Raw genomic sequence first — 18,654 nt, 5'->3', positions numbered from 1 at the left:
CACCACCTCCCTGGGCAGCCTCTGCCAGAGCCTGAGAACCCTTTCAGTTAATGTCCAAGTCTATGATAAAAGTGTATTTTTAAACCTCTCCACTGAGATAGAGATGTGTATTTTTAGCCCTTATTTGGCAGATCTCAAGTATTAGTTTTTGTGTCTTAGTCTAAGAGTTGGGATGGGATGTAGATGTAGCAATGTCCTTACCTGCTTTAGCCTTTGTGCAGCGGTGGCCACGAGTGAAGTGCTGGAGGCTTTACAGGAGATGGAAAAAGCTGAGTGCTTGGTGTAAAGGGAGGCAGAGAAGATGATGCCTGAGTACGAAGGTGGAGACAGGAAGCCAGGGATGATGGCAAGAAGGAACAAGGGATGTTTGGAGTTAACCACTACAGGTCCACTGATGCTTAATGAATGCCACGTTTCTCTGGACCAGCAATAGAGGCATTTACCTGCGAGAGGGTAAGAAATGTGCCTTCCTGCTTTTCCTCGTGGGGCCGGCTTGATAAAACGCCACTTGTTGCAGGAGCTGGATCTCTACCTCACACCCTCTGCCACGTGTGATTCTTGATTTCATTGATCTAAAGCCCTTTTTTGTGTCTGGTGGTTGACAGGACATTAACTGTTGGTCTGTAGAACAATTACAAGAAATATAATCAGATTTTCATATGTATAAACAAGTAGAATAGAAAAGAAATGCAATTAATGTTTTAAGATATTTTTATCTGGCTGTGAATGTGGCAGCACCATAAAATATTGTTTAGGTATTATTTTTATAAGTATTTTAAGAATAACTTTTTTTTTATTAATTAAATGGTTGGGAAACATTGATTTGAACATCCATCTTTCTTTAGTTCCTTGTGTTTGTTTAGGATTCTTGGCTCTACTGAGAGACCTGGTGAACTGACTGCTGTGCTGCTCTGCGTCTGGGTTTTGGTCTTCGCTGAAAGCAGATGGAAAGAGTCTTTTTAGCAGTGGGAAAAGCTTCTTGGGATGTTGAGGCATTACATGGGTTTAGGTGTCTTGTATTTTGCAGATATTTGAATCCTAGAACCATACACAAGACCTTGGATCAGAATCTGGATTGACATTTGTTTAAAACAAGCTTCATAGGTATGCAGTTCTCCACCAAAAAATAATTATTTATATATATAATAAATATGTGTATAATACATGTATAATAATAATACATATATAATCTATATCAACATCTGAAATTCCAAGCCTGCGTCTACACTCGTCTGTAGACAAGAATTTTCCTTATTTGGGAAAGTCCATTTTTTTAACCTGTTCTTCACCTTCAAATATTACATTTATTTGGTGGCTCAAGTTTTAGTCTAAGTCTGAAGTGTCTCAGTAATATTTAATGCTTCCCAGAGATCCTGCTTATTTCACGTGTTATGAATTGTGAGAAAGGAGTGATACCTTGCCTGACTGATGATGCTTTTCTTCCCAAGAGGGAGGCATTATATCATCTATATTTAGCATAGTTTATAACACGTGAAAATACTGGTAAGTTGCTGATTGATGTGGGTGTGATTTAGGAAGGAAAGGCTGGGGTTCTGTCTGCAGACTGGAGAACTGTGAGCCTGGCTTGACTCACTTCTCTAGCTAATTATATTTTAGCCTTGGTGGTGGGGGAAGCTAGAAATTATGATTTGAATTGGCAGCAGGTGCAGATATTAATAAATCAACTTTCTGAAAGTATTTCTCCAGCCATTTATGAAACTCTGCTGTACGCAGAGGTTTTCTGACATAGCTTGATGGTGGAGAGGTTTATCTACCAAGACTTCGCGTCCTTGCTTTCTGTACTTTTGTTTGTACCATGTGAAAACTTTAGATGGAAAGGGATAGCTTTGCATAAAACTCTTATCAGAAACGCTGAGGGGAGTTTCCAAAACCAAGCTCAGCAGATAATGGCCTTTGAGCAAGTGCTCTGCTGTCTTAAGGAACTGGAGCAGCAGTCGCTGCCTTAGCAGAATGTGTCTGTAGCTTATCCAGTTCTGGAATCCCCAACAGAAGAATGATGTGGAACTGTTGGAACGGGTCCAGGGGAGGCCATGGAGATGGTCAGAGGGCTGGAGCACCTTTGCTATGAGGACAGGCTGAGAGAGTTGGGCTTGTTCAGCCTGGAGAAGAGAAGGCTCTGGGAAGACCTTAGAGCAGCTTCCAGAACCTGAAGGGGCTCCAGGAACCCTGGGGAGGGACTTTTTCCCAAGGGCATGGAGTGACAGGATGAGGAAGAATGGCTTTAAATTGGAAACGGGAAGGTTTAGATTGGACGTTAGGAAGAAATTCTTTGTGATAAGGATGGTGAGGCCCTGGCCCAGGTTGCCCAGGGAAGCTGTGGCTGCCCCATCCCTGGAGGTGTCCAAGGCCAGGTTGGATGGGGCTGGGAGCCCCTGGTCCAGTGGGAGGTGTCCCTGCACATGGCAGGGGTGTGGAACTGGATGGGCTTTAAAGTCCTTTCCAACCCAAACCATTCTAAGATTCTATGAAAACTGGAGATTAATGTCTACTGGAAACTCTTTCCTGTCCTTAGTCTTGAGCAGAATTTGCTTTGACTTGGATGTAGAGAAGTCAGAATATGAAGCAATTCCATCTTCGGAAGAGGTAAAGAGGACTGATAGTGCCTTACTGTTGGCTCAGCCTGATCACAGGTCAGCACTTTAAAAAACAAACCCTGCGATTCACTGTTAAACAGCTCCTACTTCGGCCATAAATTAGGCCAAAAAAATCAGTCTGTAACACATGCTTAATTGCCCAGGAGGTTATTTATCTTGCAAAGCAAAGGTTATCAAGTTTGTCTGTTCTTTAAATGGTGACTACTTTCATCTTTGAAGTGATTTGTTTCCAGTGTCAAGAGGAACGTTTAATCCTCTGGGGAGTCAGGGGCAGCTGTCTCCCAGCCAAGCTCCTCTGTCAAGCGGTGGAACCAGCTCTGACCTCCCAAATGCTCCAGGGAAGAGCTCTGGAGCCTCTTGGCTATTTTGGTCCATCAATTGTCTGTGACTGTCCCCTTACTTCTTGACAAGAGTGACAAAGCAGTGGTGCAGGTCAGGAAGCTGCAGATTGGAATTAGATGATCTTTAAGGTCCTTACCAAATCAAACCGTTCTATGATTCTGTGAAATTGTTAATCTTTGTTTCTTTGCTTCTATTAAATATTTCACCTCTGTGAGCACCAGCAATGAGGATGAGAAAAGTCTTGATATTTATGCTTGAAGAGTCTAACAAAAGATTTAATTTTGCTGGAAAATGAATTTCTCAGAGCCCCGTAATTCAGAAGTAGGCTCAATATTTACAGCCATCTGTTCCTTATGTCCTTTCAGATGATCTGACCTGCTTTCTCTCTTTCCAGTGCCCCAGTAATTTCAGTGCTCTTCGCTTCTGGCGAGGGAAGCGGGGAGGATCCTGCTGTCCCCGCTGGAGCCAAGCGTAGGCAAGCGGCTGATGGTGGGAAGGCTGCTTGCTCACTTGCTAAAAAGTAGGTCAGGACCGCCTGCTTATTTGTTTATTTTAGTAAGCATCGTGAAGCTATAGGTGAATTTTTGTCTGTGTATAAAGAAGAATAATTCTTGTTTCACTTATTGCTGAACCCGTGTGACTCGGAGATTTTATATATAGAATCATAGAATGGCTTGAATTGGAAGGGACCTCAAAGCCCATCCAGTTCCACCCTGGCCATGGGCAGGGACATCTCCCACTGGACCAGGCTGCTCAAGGCTCCATCCATTTCCCTAAGGAGTTCTTAAACTGTTATGGGTGCAATTAAAACAAAATCCTCTAAGAGCACCTCAATTTTTTTTTCACTATTGAGTTGGTTTTACACACATTTTTTACATACCAGCTTGTAGTGATTCTGGCGAATTTTTTAATTGTTGTGAAATACGCCTTTAGTGGAGATCATAGAAAACATAAACCCTTTATGACTAGTGCTGTAGGTCGCAACAGAAAGAGTGGGTGGTTTCTTCTGAGTTGAGTGTGTTTTATGCCAAGAGACAGTCAGTATTGACCTTCTCCTGCCAAGTCATAAATGCATAAAATCTGTGTTGCTAATGGAAATGCTGACAAGCCCTGTACTGCAGCAGACTGGCATCATAACAATATGAAAATTTCCAGCTGCAGTTTAATGTCAGATTTTCATTTTGGTTTTGCTGGCTGGCAGCTGGTGGGGGCCTCGTCTCAAAACAAGCTCAAGTGTCCAGGAGGTTCTTTGGCATTGTCACAGCACAGACACTCTCTGTTAGCCTGGATACAGGAGGCTGACTTAAGCAACAAAAACAGAGAAAGAAAAATGCGTTACTTGTTGTGAAACCCATAAATAGCTCATATCCTGGGCTGCGTCAAAAGCAGTGTGGCCGGCAGGGTGAGGGAGGGGATTCTGCCCCTCTGCTCTGCTTGTGTGGTATCCCACCTGGAGTCCTGCGCCCAGTTCTGGAATCCCCAACATAAGAAGGACATGGAACTGTTGGAATGGGTCCAGAGGAGGCCACAAAGGTGATGGTGAGTGCTGGAGCACCTCTGCTATGAGAACAGGCTGAGAGAGTTGGAGAAGAGAAGGCTCTGGGGGGAACTCCTAGTACCTGAAGGGCTCTGGGAGAGCTGGGGAGGTACTTTTTCCAAGGGCATGGAGTGATAGGATGAGGAAGAATGGCTTTAAGTTGGAAAGGAGAAGTATTTAGATTAGACATTAGGAAGAAATTCTTTGTGATGAAGCTCTGGCCCAGGCTGCCCAGGGAAGCGGTGGCTGCCCCATCCCTGGAGGGGTTCAAGACTGGGTTGGATGGGGCTTGGAGCAGCCTGGTCCAGTGGGAGGTGTCCCTGCCCATGGCAGAGGTGACACTGGATGGTCCCTTCCATCCCAAACCATTCCATGAATCTATGAAATGGGATTCTTGGGCATGTTCAGGTTGGATGTTGTGGTTCCTGGGGCATTTAATCTTTTGTTTGAATGCAGAGATGAGAGCTGTGGGCAATGTTGTTTTCCAATGACTGGAAGTCAGACCAGATGTTTGGGCAGACATATAAAAATTGCAGACTCTTATTAACTGGGCATTTATGAACGCTTGAATTGATCAGTGTCCGTTTTCAGAGATCCAAACAGTTGTGTCTTGTTTAGAAGTGACTGCTTTGGCAAAGCCTTAGCATATATGAAAGGTCAGAGAGTCATAGCAATGGTGCTTGGATGAAATTGCTGCTGACGGGTACGTATCTCGCAGCATCCTGACGTCTGCTTTTGAAAATGAACCTCAGGGCAGAACTGTGCTGTTAGAGAACTGATGTGAAATACAGGTTTGTGGTGTGGTGGACTGCGTGTGGGCATGAAGACCAAGGATTCCTGAATTTGCCGTAACTTGATTTGGTTTTAATGTGGTTTTTAATGCCCCGAGGAAGGATAGTTAATGCTGCAGCCTTTCTTTAACAAGAAGGGGAAAGAATAGGGCTTGTTTATGATGATCTAAAGGGTAGTAGGTTAAATATGGAAATAGCAGTTGCTGGCTCATTCATGCACTGCTTACTAATGCTTCTTCTGTAGTTTTGTTGAAGCTATGTTTATCACCGGCTGCTCTAGCAGTAGGCTTTTCATAGAATCATAGAATTGTTTGGTTGGAAAAGACCTTTGAGATCATCGAGTCCAGCTGTACCTGTCCACTACAAAACCAGATCCCTGAGCACCTCATCTCCCTGTCATTTTAATTCCTCCAGGGGCTGGGACTCCACCACCTCCCTGGGTAACCTCTGCCAGCACCCAAGAACCCTCTTTGTGAAGAAATATTTCCTGATGTCTAACCTGAACCTGCCCTGGTGCAGCTTTAGGCTACTTTCCCTGGGTCCCATTGCCTGTCACTTGGGAGAAGAGGGGTTATTGGTGTGGTTATTTCTCCTCTCCCTGTTGCAGAGCACTTTCATGAGATCACTGTGTGCTTCCTGATACACAAAGTAAAATGCCCCTGATGCTGCTTCAGGCGTGGCTGGTACCAGTCCTTTACCCACGTGTGTTCATTGCAAATCTTTTCTGGTTGACTTGCAGCTCTCTATTCCTGCTCTGTCCCATATTCATCTTAATTTCATGGCATCCTTTTTCCTTGTATACAGCTTAGATTAGGAAGGTTTCTTTTAACTGTGTGTTGATGTATTCAACTTTTCATATCTGAGCTGTGTTAGGAAGCTCTGATGGTACCGTTCTCTCCCAGGGACTGATGATTCTGTTTACTGCTGATGAAATTCTTCATCAATAAATCTTCAACTTTTTGAATCTGTCTGCAAAGTTTTCTTCTCTTAACTGTTGCTCATAGAATTATTTGTAGATCTCTTGGTTTTCAATCTAATTCCGCTGGTTTTTCATAGAAAATCATACTAGCACAGAATGCTTTCGGTTGGAAGGGCCCTCAAAGCCCATCCAGTTCCAATCCCTCTGCCCTGGGCAGGGACACCTCTCACTGGACCAGGCTGCACTTGTGCTTTTATAAAATCTTTGAAGTTTTCCATCCAGTTATTGAAGGAATAAAGATGCTCCAAGACTGGAGGAAAAGATCTTTTATGTATAGGAAGAATAAAAAGCAAAGGACTTAAATAATGAGTTGACAGGATAGAGAAGAGTGTGCTGTGGGATCCTCGAGTGCTGGTTGTGGTACCGGCTTTGTTCAGCATCTCTGGTTATCTAGAGAAGGCATTTAGCAGTGGATGCTCCCATTTTGTGATTGCTGTTAAACTCTTAACTAGTCTAATGCCAGGCTGATGGCCAGGGGCTGACAGATGAGCTGGAAGGTAGGTAAATGCCAAGTAATGCGTATAAGAAAATGTAATCCACGTCATGCCTACGTGGAACTGCCAGTTCAGTTGAGCATCAGCTCATGAATACCTGGTGTTGCACTTTCAGTTCTCCAAAATCCTTGGCTCCTGGCACAGTGATTCACTAGCTTAAAGCAGATGAGGGAGAGGAGCTTCTCAGTGTAACAGAGAGTGAATATCTGGTGTCTGTCTCCAAGGGAGCTGTGGAGGCAGACAGGATTATGGGTGCAAAAAGGGAGTAGACGGCTTCATCTGTGGATGTGAAAGGGAAAGGGGAGGGGATGCATCTCCCTAATGAAACCCTTATGGGTGCTCTGGGAATACAGGAGCCTCTGGGTTGCCAGAGTGAGCTGCCTTCTGCACTAGATGGGCCATTGATCTGACTTAATGGCTTTCTTCTTGTGCAAAGTGATAATTTCCTTCTTTCAGAGTATTTGTTCTCCAGTGGAGTCTCATTTAATGAGCTGGTGCAGTAGACTAACTGCTGAGTACATGGCTTTTTCTGTCAAGAACAGATGCTTGTTTATAGGCTTCTTGTCTTGTTTGGCGTGGTCAATAATTCCAGTCCTAACACTTTATTTTAGAAAGATAAGAACGTGGGAGACAATTATCAGAAAAATGTCTCTGTTGCTCGTCTCCTAAACCTTTCCTCTCGCTTCCTCCCACTCTTTCTTGTCTCTCACTTTCTTTTCCAGTTGTCTTTCAGCAGTGCGATTGCATCTTGCCTGTAACCAACCTTGGAGCTTTCTGAGGCAGAGACGATCACTAATACAGCTTTATACACTGAAATCTTTTGTTTAGTGCCCTGCCATATGGGGCTGTCATCGAAGTAATATTTGAAACTGTTTTAAAAGGACAAATAACGAGCTGTGACTTATGAGTTGTAAGTTGGGACTTGTGGGCTCAAAGCTGCTTTGCTTGGGTTTGGAGTAGATGGCTGAAATACTGCTCCTCTTTCTCAGCACATCAGCTTACCTGTTTACTACCATGATTGTATGGAAGGGTCAAGTTGCTCAAGACCTTTAGCATGTTTAGGTGCAGGATGCCATGGGTTTTGAGTGTCACTGTTACACACCAGGTGGTAAGTACCTGAAATCTGTTAGTCTATGGAGCTCCTGTTGAAAAAAATGGCCTCTCAGTCTTTTAAATCTCTTGTTTCAGGAAGTTAAGAAGGATGTAGAGCCCAAGGATGATGCCGTACCAGTCAGGAGGGAGAAATCTGGCAATGTAGCCAGCCTTGTGCAGCGTATGAGCAGCTATGGGCTTCCAGCAGGAGGATTTCAGCCTCATCCCCCATCCAAAAGCTTCAAGAAGAGTATGTAGTCTTTCCAATTCCTTCCATTGCATAAGCTGCTGATGTGCTTTTGTTTTAATAAACATGTATTATTTAATGTCTGACTTAGTTTCAAGGTTGTATGGAAAACTAGAGACCTAGGAAGAACTTTGATTCTAAGCCAAAGTTTGCTCCTGGATGCTTATGTTGTTCTTAACAGCAGCAACAGGGGTAAATTTTCCTGGGAACAGGTTTTAGACCCTTCCCAGATTGCAGAGAGTCACTCTGTAACCTCATGTGAGCTTTGCTTGTGTAGTCAGGGACCTGAACGAGAGCTGCAGGCCCATTCATAATAATCTTCCTGTGGTCATTTCTTCTAAACGTGAACCTTTTGCTCCAAATTCAGAGCTTTCTGGTGAGGAAAGGCTCTATTTCACATTCCTTTTGTTTGGTGGGCTTGCTTCTTACGCGAAACAAAGTGGAGTTGGTGGTGTCTAGGAAAAAGTAGTGGCCTTCCTTTGACTGTAACTGCAGCCCCGGGATGGTCAGGCATGCAGACTTGGTGCCTTCATATCTGTGGCTTTGTTGTTTTAATGCCAATGTTTAAATCAGGGTCACAAAACCCTAGAGCAGAAAACTCATCGTTCCTTGCCTCCAGAAAATGTCCTTGTGATTTGTAGTGGGACACCTCAGTCTTACAAGAGGTACTGCTGTAAATTGCTCTGGCTTCCTCTCTCTTATAAGACATTGCAGGCTTTTATGATTAAGGATTGCTTTTTTGAAAGAAAGAATTCAGAACTTACTGTTTCTAGGATGTTTATCCTTTGAGGTTTTGCCTATAAAAGGAGAAGAGCCACCTGTTGTCTTTTAAAGCCTTGAAACAGGACTATCAGACTTATAAATTTGTTGAAAGCTTCTAGGCAACTAAGGATGTTACCTTCAGAATTGCTTTTTAGTGAGTCTGATCCATTTGCGTATGTTGACAACAGCCCAGATGTGCAGCCTGAAAAACAAGTGCTGTTCCCAGATTAATGCAGCCAGGGTCTGAAAGGGAATCACAGCATCATAGAATGGTTTGGGTTGGAAGGGACCTGAAAAATCATCCATTTCCAACTCCAATGCTTCTATAAGGTCTTCCCAGAGCCTTCTTCAGGCTGAACAACCCCAGCTCTCAGCCTGTCCTCAGAGCAGAGGTGCTCCAGTCCTCGCATCATCTTCGTGGCCTTCTCTGGACCTGTTCCAACAGTTCCATATCCTTCTTCTGTTGGGGATTCCAAAACTGGACACAGGACTCCAGGTAGGGTCTCACTAGAGCGGAGTAGAGGGGCAGAATCCCCTCCCTTGCCCTGTTGGCTGTGCTGCTTTGGATGCAGCCCAGGATATGGTTGGTGATCTTGATGGGTACTTCCAACTCAAGATAATCTGGAGTTCTAGGAATGTGTTCTGATATAAGTTCTGGTGTTGGCTACTCATTCTGGTCTCCCTGACCCTGAGGTGATCCCACATTCAGCACATCTGATCCTCATGCTAGTGGCGGTGTGGCCATGGCAGTAGGTACAACTTGCTCTCAAACTCTGCAGTGCTCTGGCTGGTCTCATTCTCCTAGAAGAAAATGATGTTCAAGCACCTGCCTTTAGGCACGCAATTCCTTCACCACCTTTGTTGCCTCCTCTGGTCACTCTCCAGTTGCTTTAGATCCTTTTTACGCTGCGGTGCCCAAAACTGCATCCACTATTCGAGGTGGGGTTGTGCATGTGAAGAGCAGAGCGGGGCAATCCCCTCCCTTGCCCGGCTGTCGATGTTGTGCTGGATGCACCCCAGGACTCAGGTGCCCTCTTGACTGCCAGGGTGCTGCTGGCTCATGTTCAGCTTGCTGTTCTGGCTCCTAACCTGGTAAAATGAGGTTTACAACATTAAAAACAAAGTTAAGTTTCTTTAATTGCAGGTTTCAATGTGCGGTGAGGTAGGTTGTCTCTGCCTGGGAAGTCTTTTGTTGTTCACCTGTGCAGCTCTCTGATTTCAGGTATTTTATATAGTGGGAAGTGTCCCTCCTCGTGTCAGGGGGTTGGGAACTGGATGGGCTTTAAGGTCCCATCCAACCCAAACCATTCTATGCTTGTATATCAGGTCAGCAGTAAGTTGCAGGCATTATTCCTGTGGGTTAGATGGCTGCCTTTATTCAGGACAAGGAAAATACAGGAGGCATGCAAAGTTATGGCAACAGAGGGCTAAATTTGGTTTATCCTCTACAAAACAAATACAAGCTGAAGCCACACACTTTGTTTTGGAAACGGGCAGTATTGCCAGTCCAGCAGCACCAAATGAAGCTGGTGTGTTGTTTTCTAAGCAGATCGGTGTTAGCTTCCTGGGTTAATCTGGGGATTTTCCAGCTGGAATGCCATCCTTCCGAAACTGGGTGTCACTGAGAGCAGACCTCGAGTGAGAGAGGGGTCTGGATGTGAAACGCATCTGTGGGTTTGCTTTCTCCCCCTCTGTTCCCCATTTAGGTAGAATTGCAATATCAAAAGGAATGCTGGGATTAGATTTATACCAAATGGCCGTGACTCTTTAATTTGCCTTTTTTTTTTGGTATCAGTTAATCTTATACAAAGGAGGAGCCTTAAAAGCACTGTAGGAGGTAGTAAAGGCCAGTGAACCGTTTATTGTAATTACTGTTAACCTAACAATCCCTCTTGGCAGATGGATGCTTTTCAGTGGAGTTAAAAGAAGGGTGGGCAATTACACATTATTAAAATAACCCATAGAGCTTAACATTTTTGGTTTGTTTATTTCCTACCCCTTTTAAGCTCTTCAGGGCACAGGCAGTAGAGCAGCATGTAGGAAGTCCTTCGTTTGGTGAGCCTGCTCAGAAACTGTAGATGCTGAATGTGACTTGGCTGCCCAGTGTGTTCTGTGCTGAGGCTCCTGGGAGTGGCATCTTCTGAATATCTGACTTTGGGCTTTTGATGCTGCTCTAATAATATGAGGCTTAATCTTAGAGGTGATACCTGCTGCCAGTTGCAATGTTAGCACTTGCTTAAAAGAAAACATCCAAGTTTGAGCCTCCAGTTTCTAAGTAACCCAAAAAGATAAAAAACCAAAAAAGTTTTGTTCTGCACAACACTGAAGTATCAATAGCCTTGGAGAATTAGAACTGGATGGGCTTTAAGGTCCCTTCCAACCCAAGCCATTCTATGATTGTATGAAAAGCTGTGTAGCTTTTTGGGGTGGTTTATGGGTGTTGTGGTCAGATTTGATCCTCAGGAGCAGAGTGCATCGTAAACGAGTTTTCCTTTGTGAGCTTTCTTATTTTTGCCATTTCCCTTGAACCAGGGTCCAAGAAGCGGCAGTGCAAAGTGCTTTTCGAATACATTCCGCAGAATGAGGATGAGCTGGAACTCAAGCTGGGGGATGTGATCGACATCAATGAAGAGGTAAGCTCTAATACAGAGCTGCTCAGCTCTTTGTGGCTGGAAGCTGGTTTTTTTTTCATCTACTTACTTGAATTGCAGGGATGTTGGAAAAATTGCATGCGAAGTAGAGTTTCTGAAGCTAAAGCTAGCAGTTTAGGAGTTCTTTCTTTTGGCATCTAATCCTAAATCAGTGAATGCTAGATGTTGAGGGGAAATATTTAGTCATCCCAGCAATAAGTTGTGATTAGTTATATGGATTCCTTTTCAAAGTCGAAGACTTCTCAAAGTTCTGTCTCTAGTTCTGGCATCCCCAACAGGAGAAGTACACGGAACTGTGAGAACATGTCCAGAGGAGGCTACAAAGATGATTTGAGGGCTGGAGCACCTCTGCTATGAGGACAGGCCGAGAGAGTTGGGCTTGTTCAGCCTGGAAAAGTGAAGGCTGCAGGGAGATGTTAGAGCAGCTTCCAGTATCTGAAGAGGCTCCAGGAAAGATGGGGAGGAACGTTCTCTGAGGGTGTGTAGCGATGGGAGGAGGGGGAATGGCTTTAAATTGGAAGGGGGAAGACTTAGATTAGACATTAGGAAGAAATTCCTCATGCTGAGGGTGGGGAGGCTCTGGCCCAGGTTGCCCAGGGAAGCTGTGGCTGCCCCATATCTGGAGGTGTTCAAGGCCAGGCTGGATGGGGCTTGGAGCCCCTGATCCAGTGGGAGGTGTCCCTGCCCATGGCAGGGGTGGAACTGGATGGGCTTTAAAATCCCTTTCAACCCAAACCATTCTGTCGTTCATTAGTTGTTCTCATTGACTGGCTACAACTGACACGACTGATGGTGGAAATCCAAAGGGGAGGCAGAGAGGTTCAGAAGTTAAGTGTCTAATATTGAAGAGAGCAGACAACAAGGATCAGAAGTAGCTTTTAGAGAAGAGAGCCCTTGTGCTCCGTGCTGTCTGAATCTGCAGGGTTTTTTGTTTGCAGAACATGTGGGCTTTCCATGCAAGAATAGGCACAAAGTTCATGGGGTGACTGTATCATTGCTTTAGAACTTCTGTTCCCCTTTCATCTCTTCTCAGACACTGGACTAAGTGGCAGATTTATTTTTGTAGTGTTGTATTTGTCGTGTTTGCATGCTGTGTTATCAAGCATGGTGTAACGTCATGGTGCAAAGTCATAATCAGATGGGCTAAAATGCTTGCTTCAGCCTTTCCCCTTTCTCCCTTTTTTTAGAAGTCTGAGTTTTCATCATCTTTTAGGAATAAATTGATAGAGTTCCCACCCAAAAAAGCAGTGCTGAGGTGCCTAGCAGAGCTGTAACTCCCTCTTGTGGAAATTGTATCATGTTGTGAGAGTTTGAAATGGAACATCAAGTTATTAAATTGTTCATCTGTGTTGCTAGTGCCCAGAGATGCACAGATGTTCTTTACCAAAGCATGCAGAGCTTTTTTATCTCTCTTTTAATGTCAATTCAAGGTAGCTCTTCTGGTTATATAGTTTGTAAGTAGTCAGGGTTTTTAAAGACAGCGTGGTGAGGAGGCTCAGGCAAGTACCAGTGTGTTTAATATTTTCATCAATGATATTGACAGCGAGATCGAGGGCACCCTCAGCAAGTTTGCAGATGACACCAAGCTGAGTGGTGCAGTTGTCATGCCAGGAGGACAGGATGTCATCTGAAGGGACCAGGACAAACTGGTAAAGTGGGACTGTGAGAACCTCATGAGGTTCAACAGAGCCAAATGCAAAGTCATGCACCTGGGTCGAGGCAATCCTCGGTTTCAATACAGGCTGCCCTTCTACTCTGCTCTCATGAGACCCCACCTGGGGTCCTGTCTCCAGTTCTGGAATCCCCAGCACAAGAAGGATATGGAACTATTGAGAAAGCTGGTATGAACATTCTGCTGCTCTTCTGGATTAGCTGTTCTAGGGCAAGTCTTGATGTTTCAGAATCATCACTGTAGTGATAGAAGTGACAGTAAATTATTTTCTTGCTGCTCTTTTTGCCTAATCTTTCTGTGCCTTTCATAGATTTCTTTAAGGAAAAATCATGGTCATGTGAACTTCCCCAAAGCCGTTTGTAGAGTTTTATAAGTGATGTGTGGATGGAATTGATAGGGATTTCATTTTGCCTTATTGGTAATGTTTCAAAATATTTCACTACAGGTAGAAGAAGGCTGGTGGAGTGGAACCCTGAATGGCAAGGCAGGATTGTTTCCTTCAAACTTTGTGAAAGAATTGGAATTGACAGATGATGGAGAAGCACAGGACTCTCTGGATGACACAGGTGGTTATTCTGTTTTTTGTAAACCCTTAGCAAAGTCAGTGTGGCCTTTCAAGACCAGGTTGGATGGAGCTTTGAGCAGCCCTGTTCAGTGGGAGGTGTCCCTGCCCATGGCAGGGGGTTGGGACTAGATGGGCTTTGAGGTCCCTTCCAACCCACTGGAAAGACCTTAACTGGAAGGCTAAAAATTGACGAGACTATTTGTTTATAAAGCTTTCTGGTGCTCACATGACTATATCCTGGAATTGTGCACATGGAAATAGTTGGTAAGTTTTGACAGGTTTGACTGTAACTTAAAAAGTACAAAGGAAAGAAAGTAGGAGGGAGTAAGGGAGGAGGGGAGGGAGGGAGGAAGGAAGGAAGAGAGAAAGACTGACTTATAAAAGTTCCTAGCACCTAACTGAAGCTTTTTCTCTGAACTGCACTTTTTTTGTGTGAATAAGTGTTGTCCCTTAAAACTCAAAGTTTAAAAGTTACCTAAACACTTGTGTTATCTGACAGTGCTTAATCTCAAGCCACTGTATCTGATTTGAATGCTTAACTCATTTAAAATAGGTTTGAAGTGTTATAAAGTTAAAAATCTATTTAAATAAATTTGCAAGAAGCTCTTTTCAGGTATGTTTGCTTCTGAGCAATAGGAAAATGTCACTTTGGTGCTTTGAGAGACATCATTCTACTACTGAAACAATATTTTTTCCTGTGGTTGTTGAAACTTGGTAAGACTTCTTAAGGACCTTAATTGCTTCTCCCTTTCAGCAGTGCAAATGATGGGCTTTTAAATTTTGAGCTACAACCACGGCTTCAGAGAACGCATCAGAGATGTTTCATAAAACTAATGGAACATATTGACGTTAACAGACTGTGGAGCCTGAGCAATAATTGAAATAGCAAGAAGTATTAGTGATCTTGTGACTTAGTTGCCAGAGTATTCTGTGTGGCATGGGTGTCGTTCCGAGTGGTCTCATGTTAAAAATACAGCTGGAACAAATGTGAGGTGTTACAGCTATTGTAGCATTCCTAGAAAAGCTGTTTAACAAAAGCAGTGCACGTGCAGCCATGTTATTTCCACTTTTTCCGCCCCCCCCAAGAAGAGCAAATAAATAACTTCTGGTATTCAAACATTTTCCTTCTTTCAGAGTCTGTTTTCAGTGGTCCTACCTCACCTGTGGCCTCTCCAGGAAATGGGAGTGAACCTGGCTCTGGACCAGCACAGCCAAAGAAAATCCGAGGTGTTGGGTTTGGAGATATCTTTAAAGAAGGCTCAGTGAAACTTAAGACAAGGTTATCCAGTAATGAATCAGAAGATAAAAAGCAAGATAAGGTTTGTAGCGGTTCACATTGTTATTTTTATTTTTCTTTAAAAATAGACATGGAATCATAGGATAGTTTGGGTTGGAAAGGACCTTAAAGATCATCCAGTTCCAACCTCCTGCCATGGGCAGGGACACCTCCCACTGGACCAGGCTTAAGGACAATGAAATAAACAGTTGAGTTTAGCACTTAATATTCCAATTACGCTTGTTGCCAACGTTATCCCAAAGGCAGAGGGGACAACAGAGAGCCCTAAGGAGATCATTCTCATGAAGATCTTGCAGAAATGGATGGCTGCTTTGTATTTGTGCTTAACTCATTTCTGAGTTGGAGGGATGATGGAAGGATGTTCTCAGTCTTGAATCCAGTCTGAAAAAAAGCTGTCATTGGGAAGCTGGTGTAGAAGGGGCTTTTTTTCCTTGGGGTATTCAGAGACTGTTCAACACAGGAAGGCTGATCACTGATGTATCTGAAGTGCTCAAGAGCATACGTGATGTGACACAAAAAAAATGGGACTGTGCCTGTAATTCTTCTTATTTAACAAATGAAGAATATCAGCCACAATCACCTTCAAAACAGTTCCCTTGTGAGCTGGCACACAGCTTGTTTAAAGCAATTCCATAGGTCATTTTCTGAAGGGCTATTGAGGATCTCCATCGTTTTTGCTTTCCCATCTTCCACCAACAAAAAATGGGTTCCTTTGAGCATTGACTTGATCTTTAGGAAGAAGTAGAAATGTCTGGGAGCCGGGTCTGGTGAGTAGGGTGGGTGCTCAAGCACAGGGATGTTATTGACTAAAATCTGCTTCACAAAGCATTTTGGGCTGGCACGTGGACTTAACGTTAACTGGCTGTTTACTCTGACACATAAACATTTTCTGACCATGGGTGAGAAAATGTCTCTGTGTGAACACGCGTCCACTCGTCCTGAGTGAAGTGATCGAGATGAGCCTTGTCTTACTGTGACAGGTTAGAATGTGGTCTATAAGCATCTCTGTCTCTCCTCTCCCACCCTTGGTTCCTGAGAATGAGATAGGAGATGATGTTCCAGGAGACAATGAGATAGGTTTCAGCTGGTCCTAGCATCCTGCCTGCCTGCAGGCTATTTATTCCCTGTCTACTTAAACTTCCTCTCGGTCTTATAATTGTGTCTCGTTTTGGAAGGGGGAAATGTAGAGAACTATTTTCATGTTGGACTTGTTTAATCTCATAGGTGGGTTATTTTAGTGCTTCCTTCGTATAACGTTCTGAAGGGAGTTAAATTGCATATGTACTCCAAGAACTTCCCAAGTGACTGTGGCTTCCCCTGTGGTGTGTGTTGGACGTACTGAACACCAGCCCACAGGCATCACTTGGTTTTAAGGAGAGTAAATCTGGTTTCCTTGACAGTAGAGAGTCTGCAGAGTTTAACTGTAAATGAAAACGAACGGAGTAACTAAAGGCAATGGGATGTTTCACATCATTGTTAGGGCTGCTAAGGTGAGTACTGACTGAGAGATCATATTCTGTGCTTGTGGCTTCTAGGACTGTGAAGAAGTAGATGCAGCTGAAGCTGTCTGAGTCTTCCTGGCAGCACAGTAAATCTCCTGGGGGGTAGAAAAACATCGGAACAATTGTTTCTGTTAGATATTAACTCTGAAACTTGTTACCGGTTGCAATGCCTTTGTGGTTTTTTTGGTTCAGGAGAAATCTCTAGTGACATTTACCTGTTCTGGTTCTGTTCTGTACAAATCGCTAAGGGTGGAAACCTGATTGCCTCTTCTGCCGAGGTGGTACATGGCTACTGAATATTCCGGTGCACTGTAAGTGCGGTCAGTGAGTTCTTTCAGCGGAGCTGGAGGAGGCAATTTTCAGGATAATGGAACAGTAGCACTTAGAACTGCTGGAATATGATTGCAGAAGTGTAGCTGTCAGCGTCCTGGGACTGGCTTCAGTTTAAAAGCTGTGCTGTCTTTAGTTGGTAGACAAACTTCTAATTGCAGTGGCTGGAATGGGGAAATACAATAATTTAAGTACTTAATGGGAAAGCTCGTTGAATCTCTTGGAGACGGTTGTTCTCATCATCTCAACCATGTTCTGTAGCCTGAGCAAAAGGAAAACTCACTTTTGTTAACAAAGGGGGTTTTTTCATTCCTACAGCCATCACCCACCCATCTCCCTGGGACAAAGCTCATTCATTTCCCCACTACAGCAAAAACTGAAAACTCAGCAGAAGTAATAAAATCAGAAGCTGAAAGTAAACCAAAAGGTAAGGCTGGTGAAAGTCTACGTGTATAATTTGATAGTTCTCTGTAGTGAAGTATTTGCTCGTCAAATTATGTTGTGTGTACTGTGGTTTTGTGCAGTGTTCTGTATCTTTGAGGAGTTCTGCAAAGTCAAAAGGGTCTGAAGGAGTTTTTGCTTGCATTTCTGTGGAAAATTAATCAAAATCATTTGTAGGGAACAAAATAAGGCTAGGGTACGAAGTTTTTATTGCACCGGCCCCCTTCTAATAATTTACTATGTTGAAATTCTCAACCCGACTGTCTTGCTGCCTAGAGTGTAGTGTTCAGCTGTGATGCTGGAGATCTGCACCCGTGGAACAAACCCCTAACTCCATTTTTGTCCCCTAACTCTAAAAGTAACTGTCCGGGCCGAGGATTTCCAGTGCTGATGCAACTGTGCTGTCATGACTACATGCTAAGTTTCTTGGATCAGAAAGTTGGTGCTTGTGTTCTGTTCCCTGGATAACATTGTGTAGCCATGTGGAGTCAGAGACGAGCGCATCAGAAAGGAACTTAAATCTAGCACTGATAGATGTTTTAAGATAACATCGGTAGATAATACCCATAGACACCGCTGAAGAGCATCTTCTAACCTTTAGAAGAAGGCTCAGTTTTCTTCCTCTGTGCTTGTATTTTAATATAGACCATATTATGGTTCATGTTCGTCGTCCTCAGTTTTGAGAGGATGAGTTTAAAATAAACTGTACTCAATACGTTAGCAAATAAACTGAGATCTCTCCAATGTTTAGACTAGCGTGGCTTATTTTGTGGTGCAACTCTGCTATTTCTGGAAGCTTGTTCTGGCTTCTGGAGCAAGAATGTAAAAATATTTTGTTTCAAAAATAAAATAATCACAATCTGACTCTTCTTTACCCCTGTTACCTTTGAATACATCATCTGTGAATGCTGCTACTGTATTGTTTGTCCTGAGTCTGTGGCAAAGTTTCAATTTTAAATAACTTCTATTAAAAATATTCACTAATTCTCAAATTGAATGTTTTGTAAATACCATTTTAGGCTTAAATACTGGGAAGCTAAACTAGACTCTTTCTTCATCTTAACTGAATATCTGGCTTGCAAAATAAGATGCTGAAGTGGCAAATTGAGCATACTCTTTCTGTCCGTGGTTGGTTTCTCGGGCGGTGCTGATGGCTGGGGCTGGCAGCCTGGCACACACAAGGACCTTGGGGGTGTAGGATGCAGAACTCCCTGTCTCCAGCCTTCCTGGCAGCTGGAGCAGAGGGAAAAGTTCCCTTTCTGGCACAGTTTTCTGGCTGTTGTGGGATTTGGTGTAGTGAGAAGGGGAGAAATGCTTGGAGAAGAAGAGGAGCAGCA

The 18,654-nt window shown here is 43.7% G+C and overlaps 1 protein-coding gene across 2 annotated transcripts in view; it reads left to right on the top strand.

Moving 5' to 3' along the window:
• Positions 1 to 18,654, top strand: part of CD2AP (CD2 associated protein) — a 71,727-nt gene that overhangs the window by 31,809 nt on the left and 21,264 nt on the right. Inside the window, exons 3-7 of one of the 2 annotated variants that reach the window (XM_069850794.1) lie at positions 7,947 to 8,100; positions 11,392 to 11,492; positions 13,628 to 13,748; positions 14,882 to 15,066; positions 17,195 to 17,303. In XM_069850794.1, the coding sequence (XP_069706895.1) occupies positions 7,947 to 8,100; positions 11,392 to 11,492; positions 13,628 to 13,748; positions 14,882 to 15,066; positions 17,195 to 17,303 (670 nt within the window). The remainder of the gene's footprint in view (positions 1 to 7,946; positions 8,101 to 11,391; positions 11,493 to 13,627; positions 13,749 to 14,881; positions 15,067 to 17,194; positions 17,304 to 18,654) is intronic. The other variant, XM_069850795.1, reaches the window with a different exon arrangement.

This window comes from Phaenicophaeus curvirostris, chromosome 2 (assembly GCF_032191515.1).
Source record: "Phaenicophaeus curvirostris isolate KB17595 chromosome 2, BPBGC_Pcur_1.0, whole genome shotgun sequence".
Classification (NCBI taxonomy): domain Eukaryota; kingdom Metazoa; phylum Chordata; class Aves; order Cuculiformes; family Cuculidae; genus Phaenicophaeus; species Phaenicophaeus curvirostris.
This window is presented reverse-complemented; position numbering and strand designations above follow the sequence as displayed.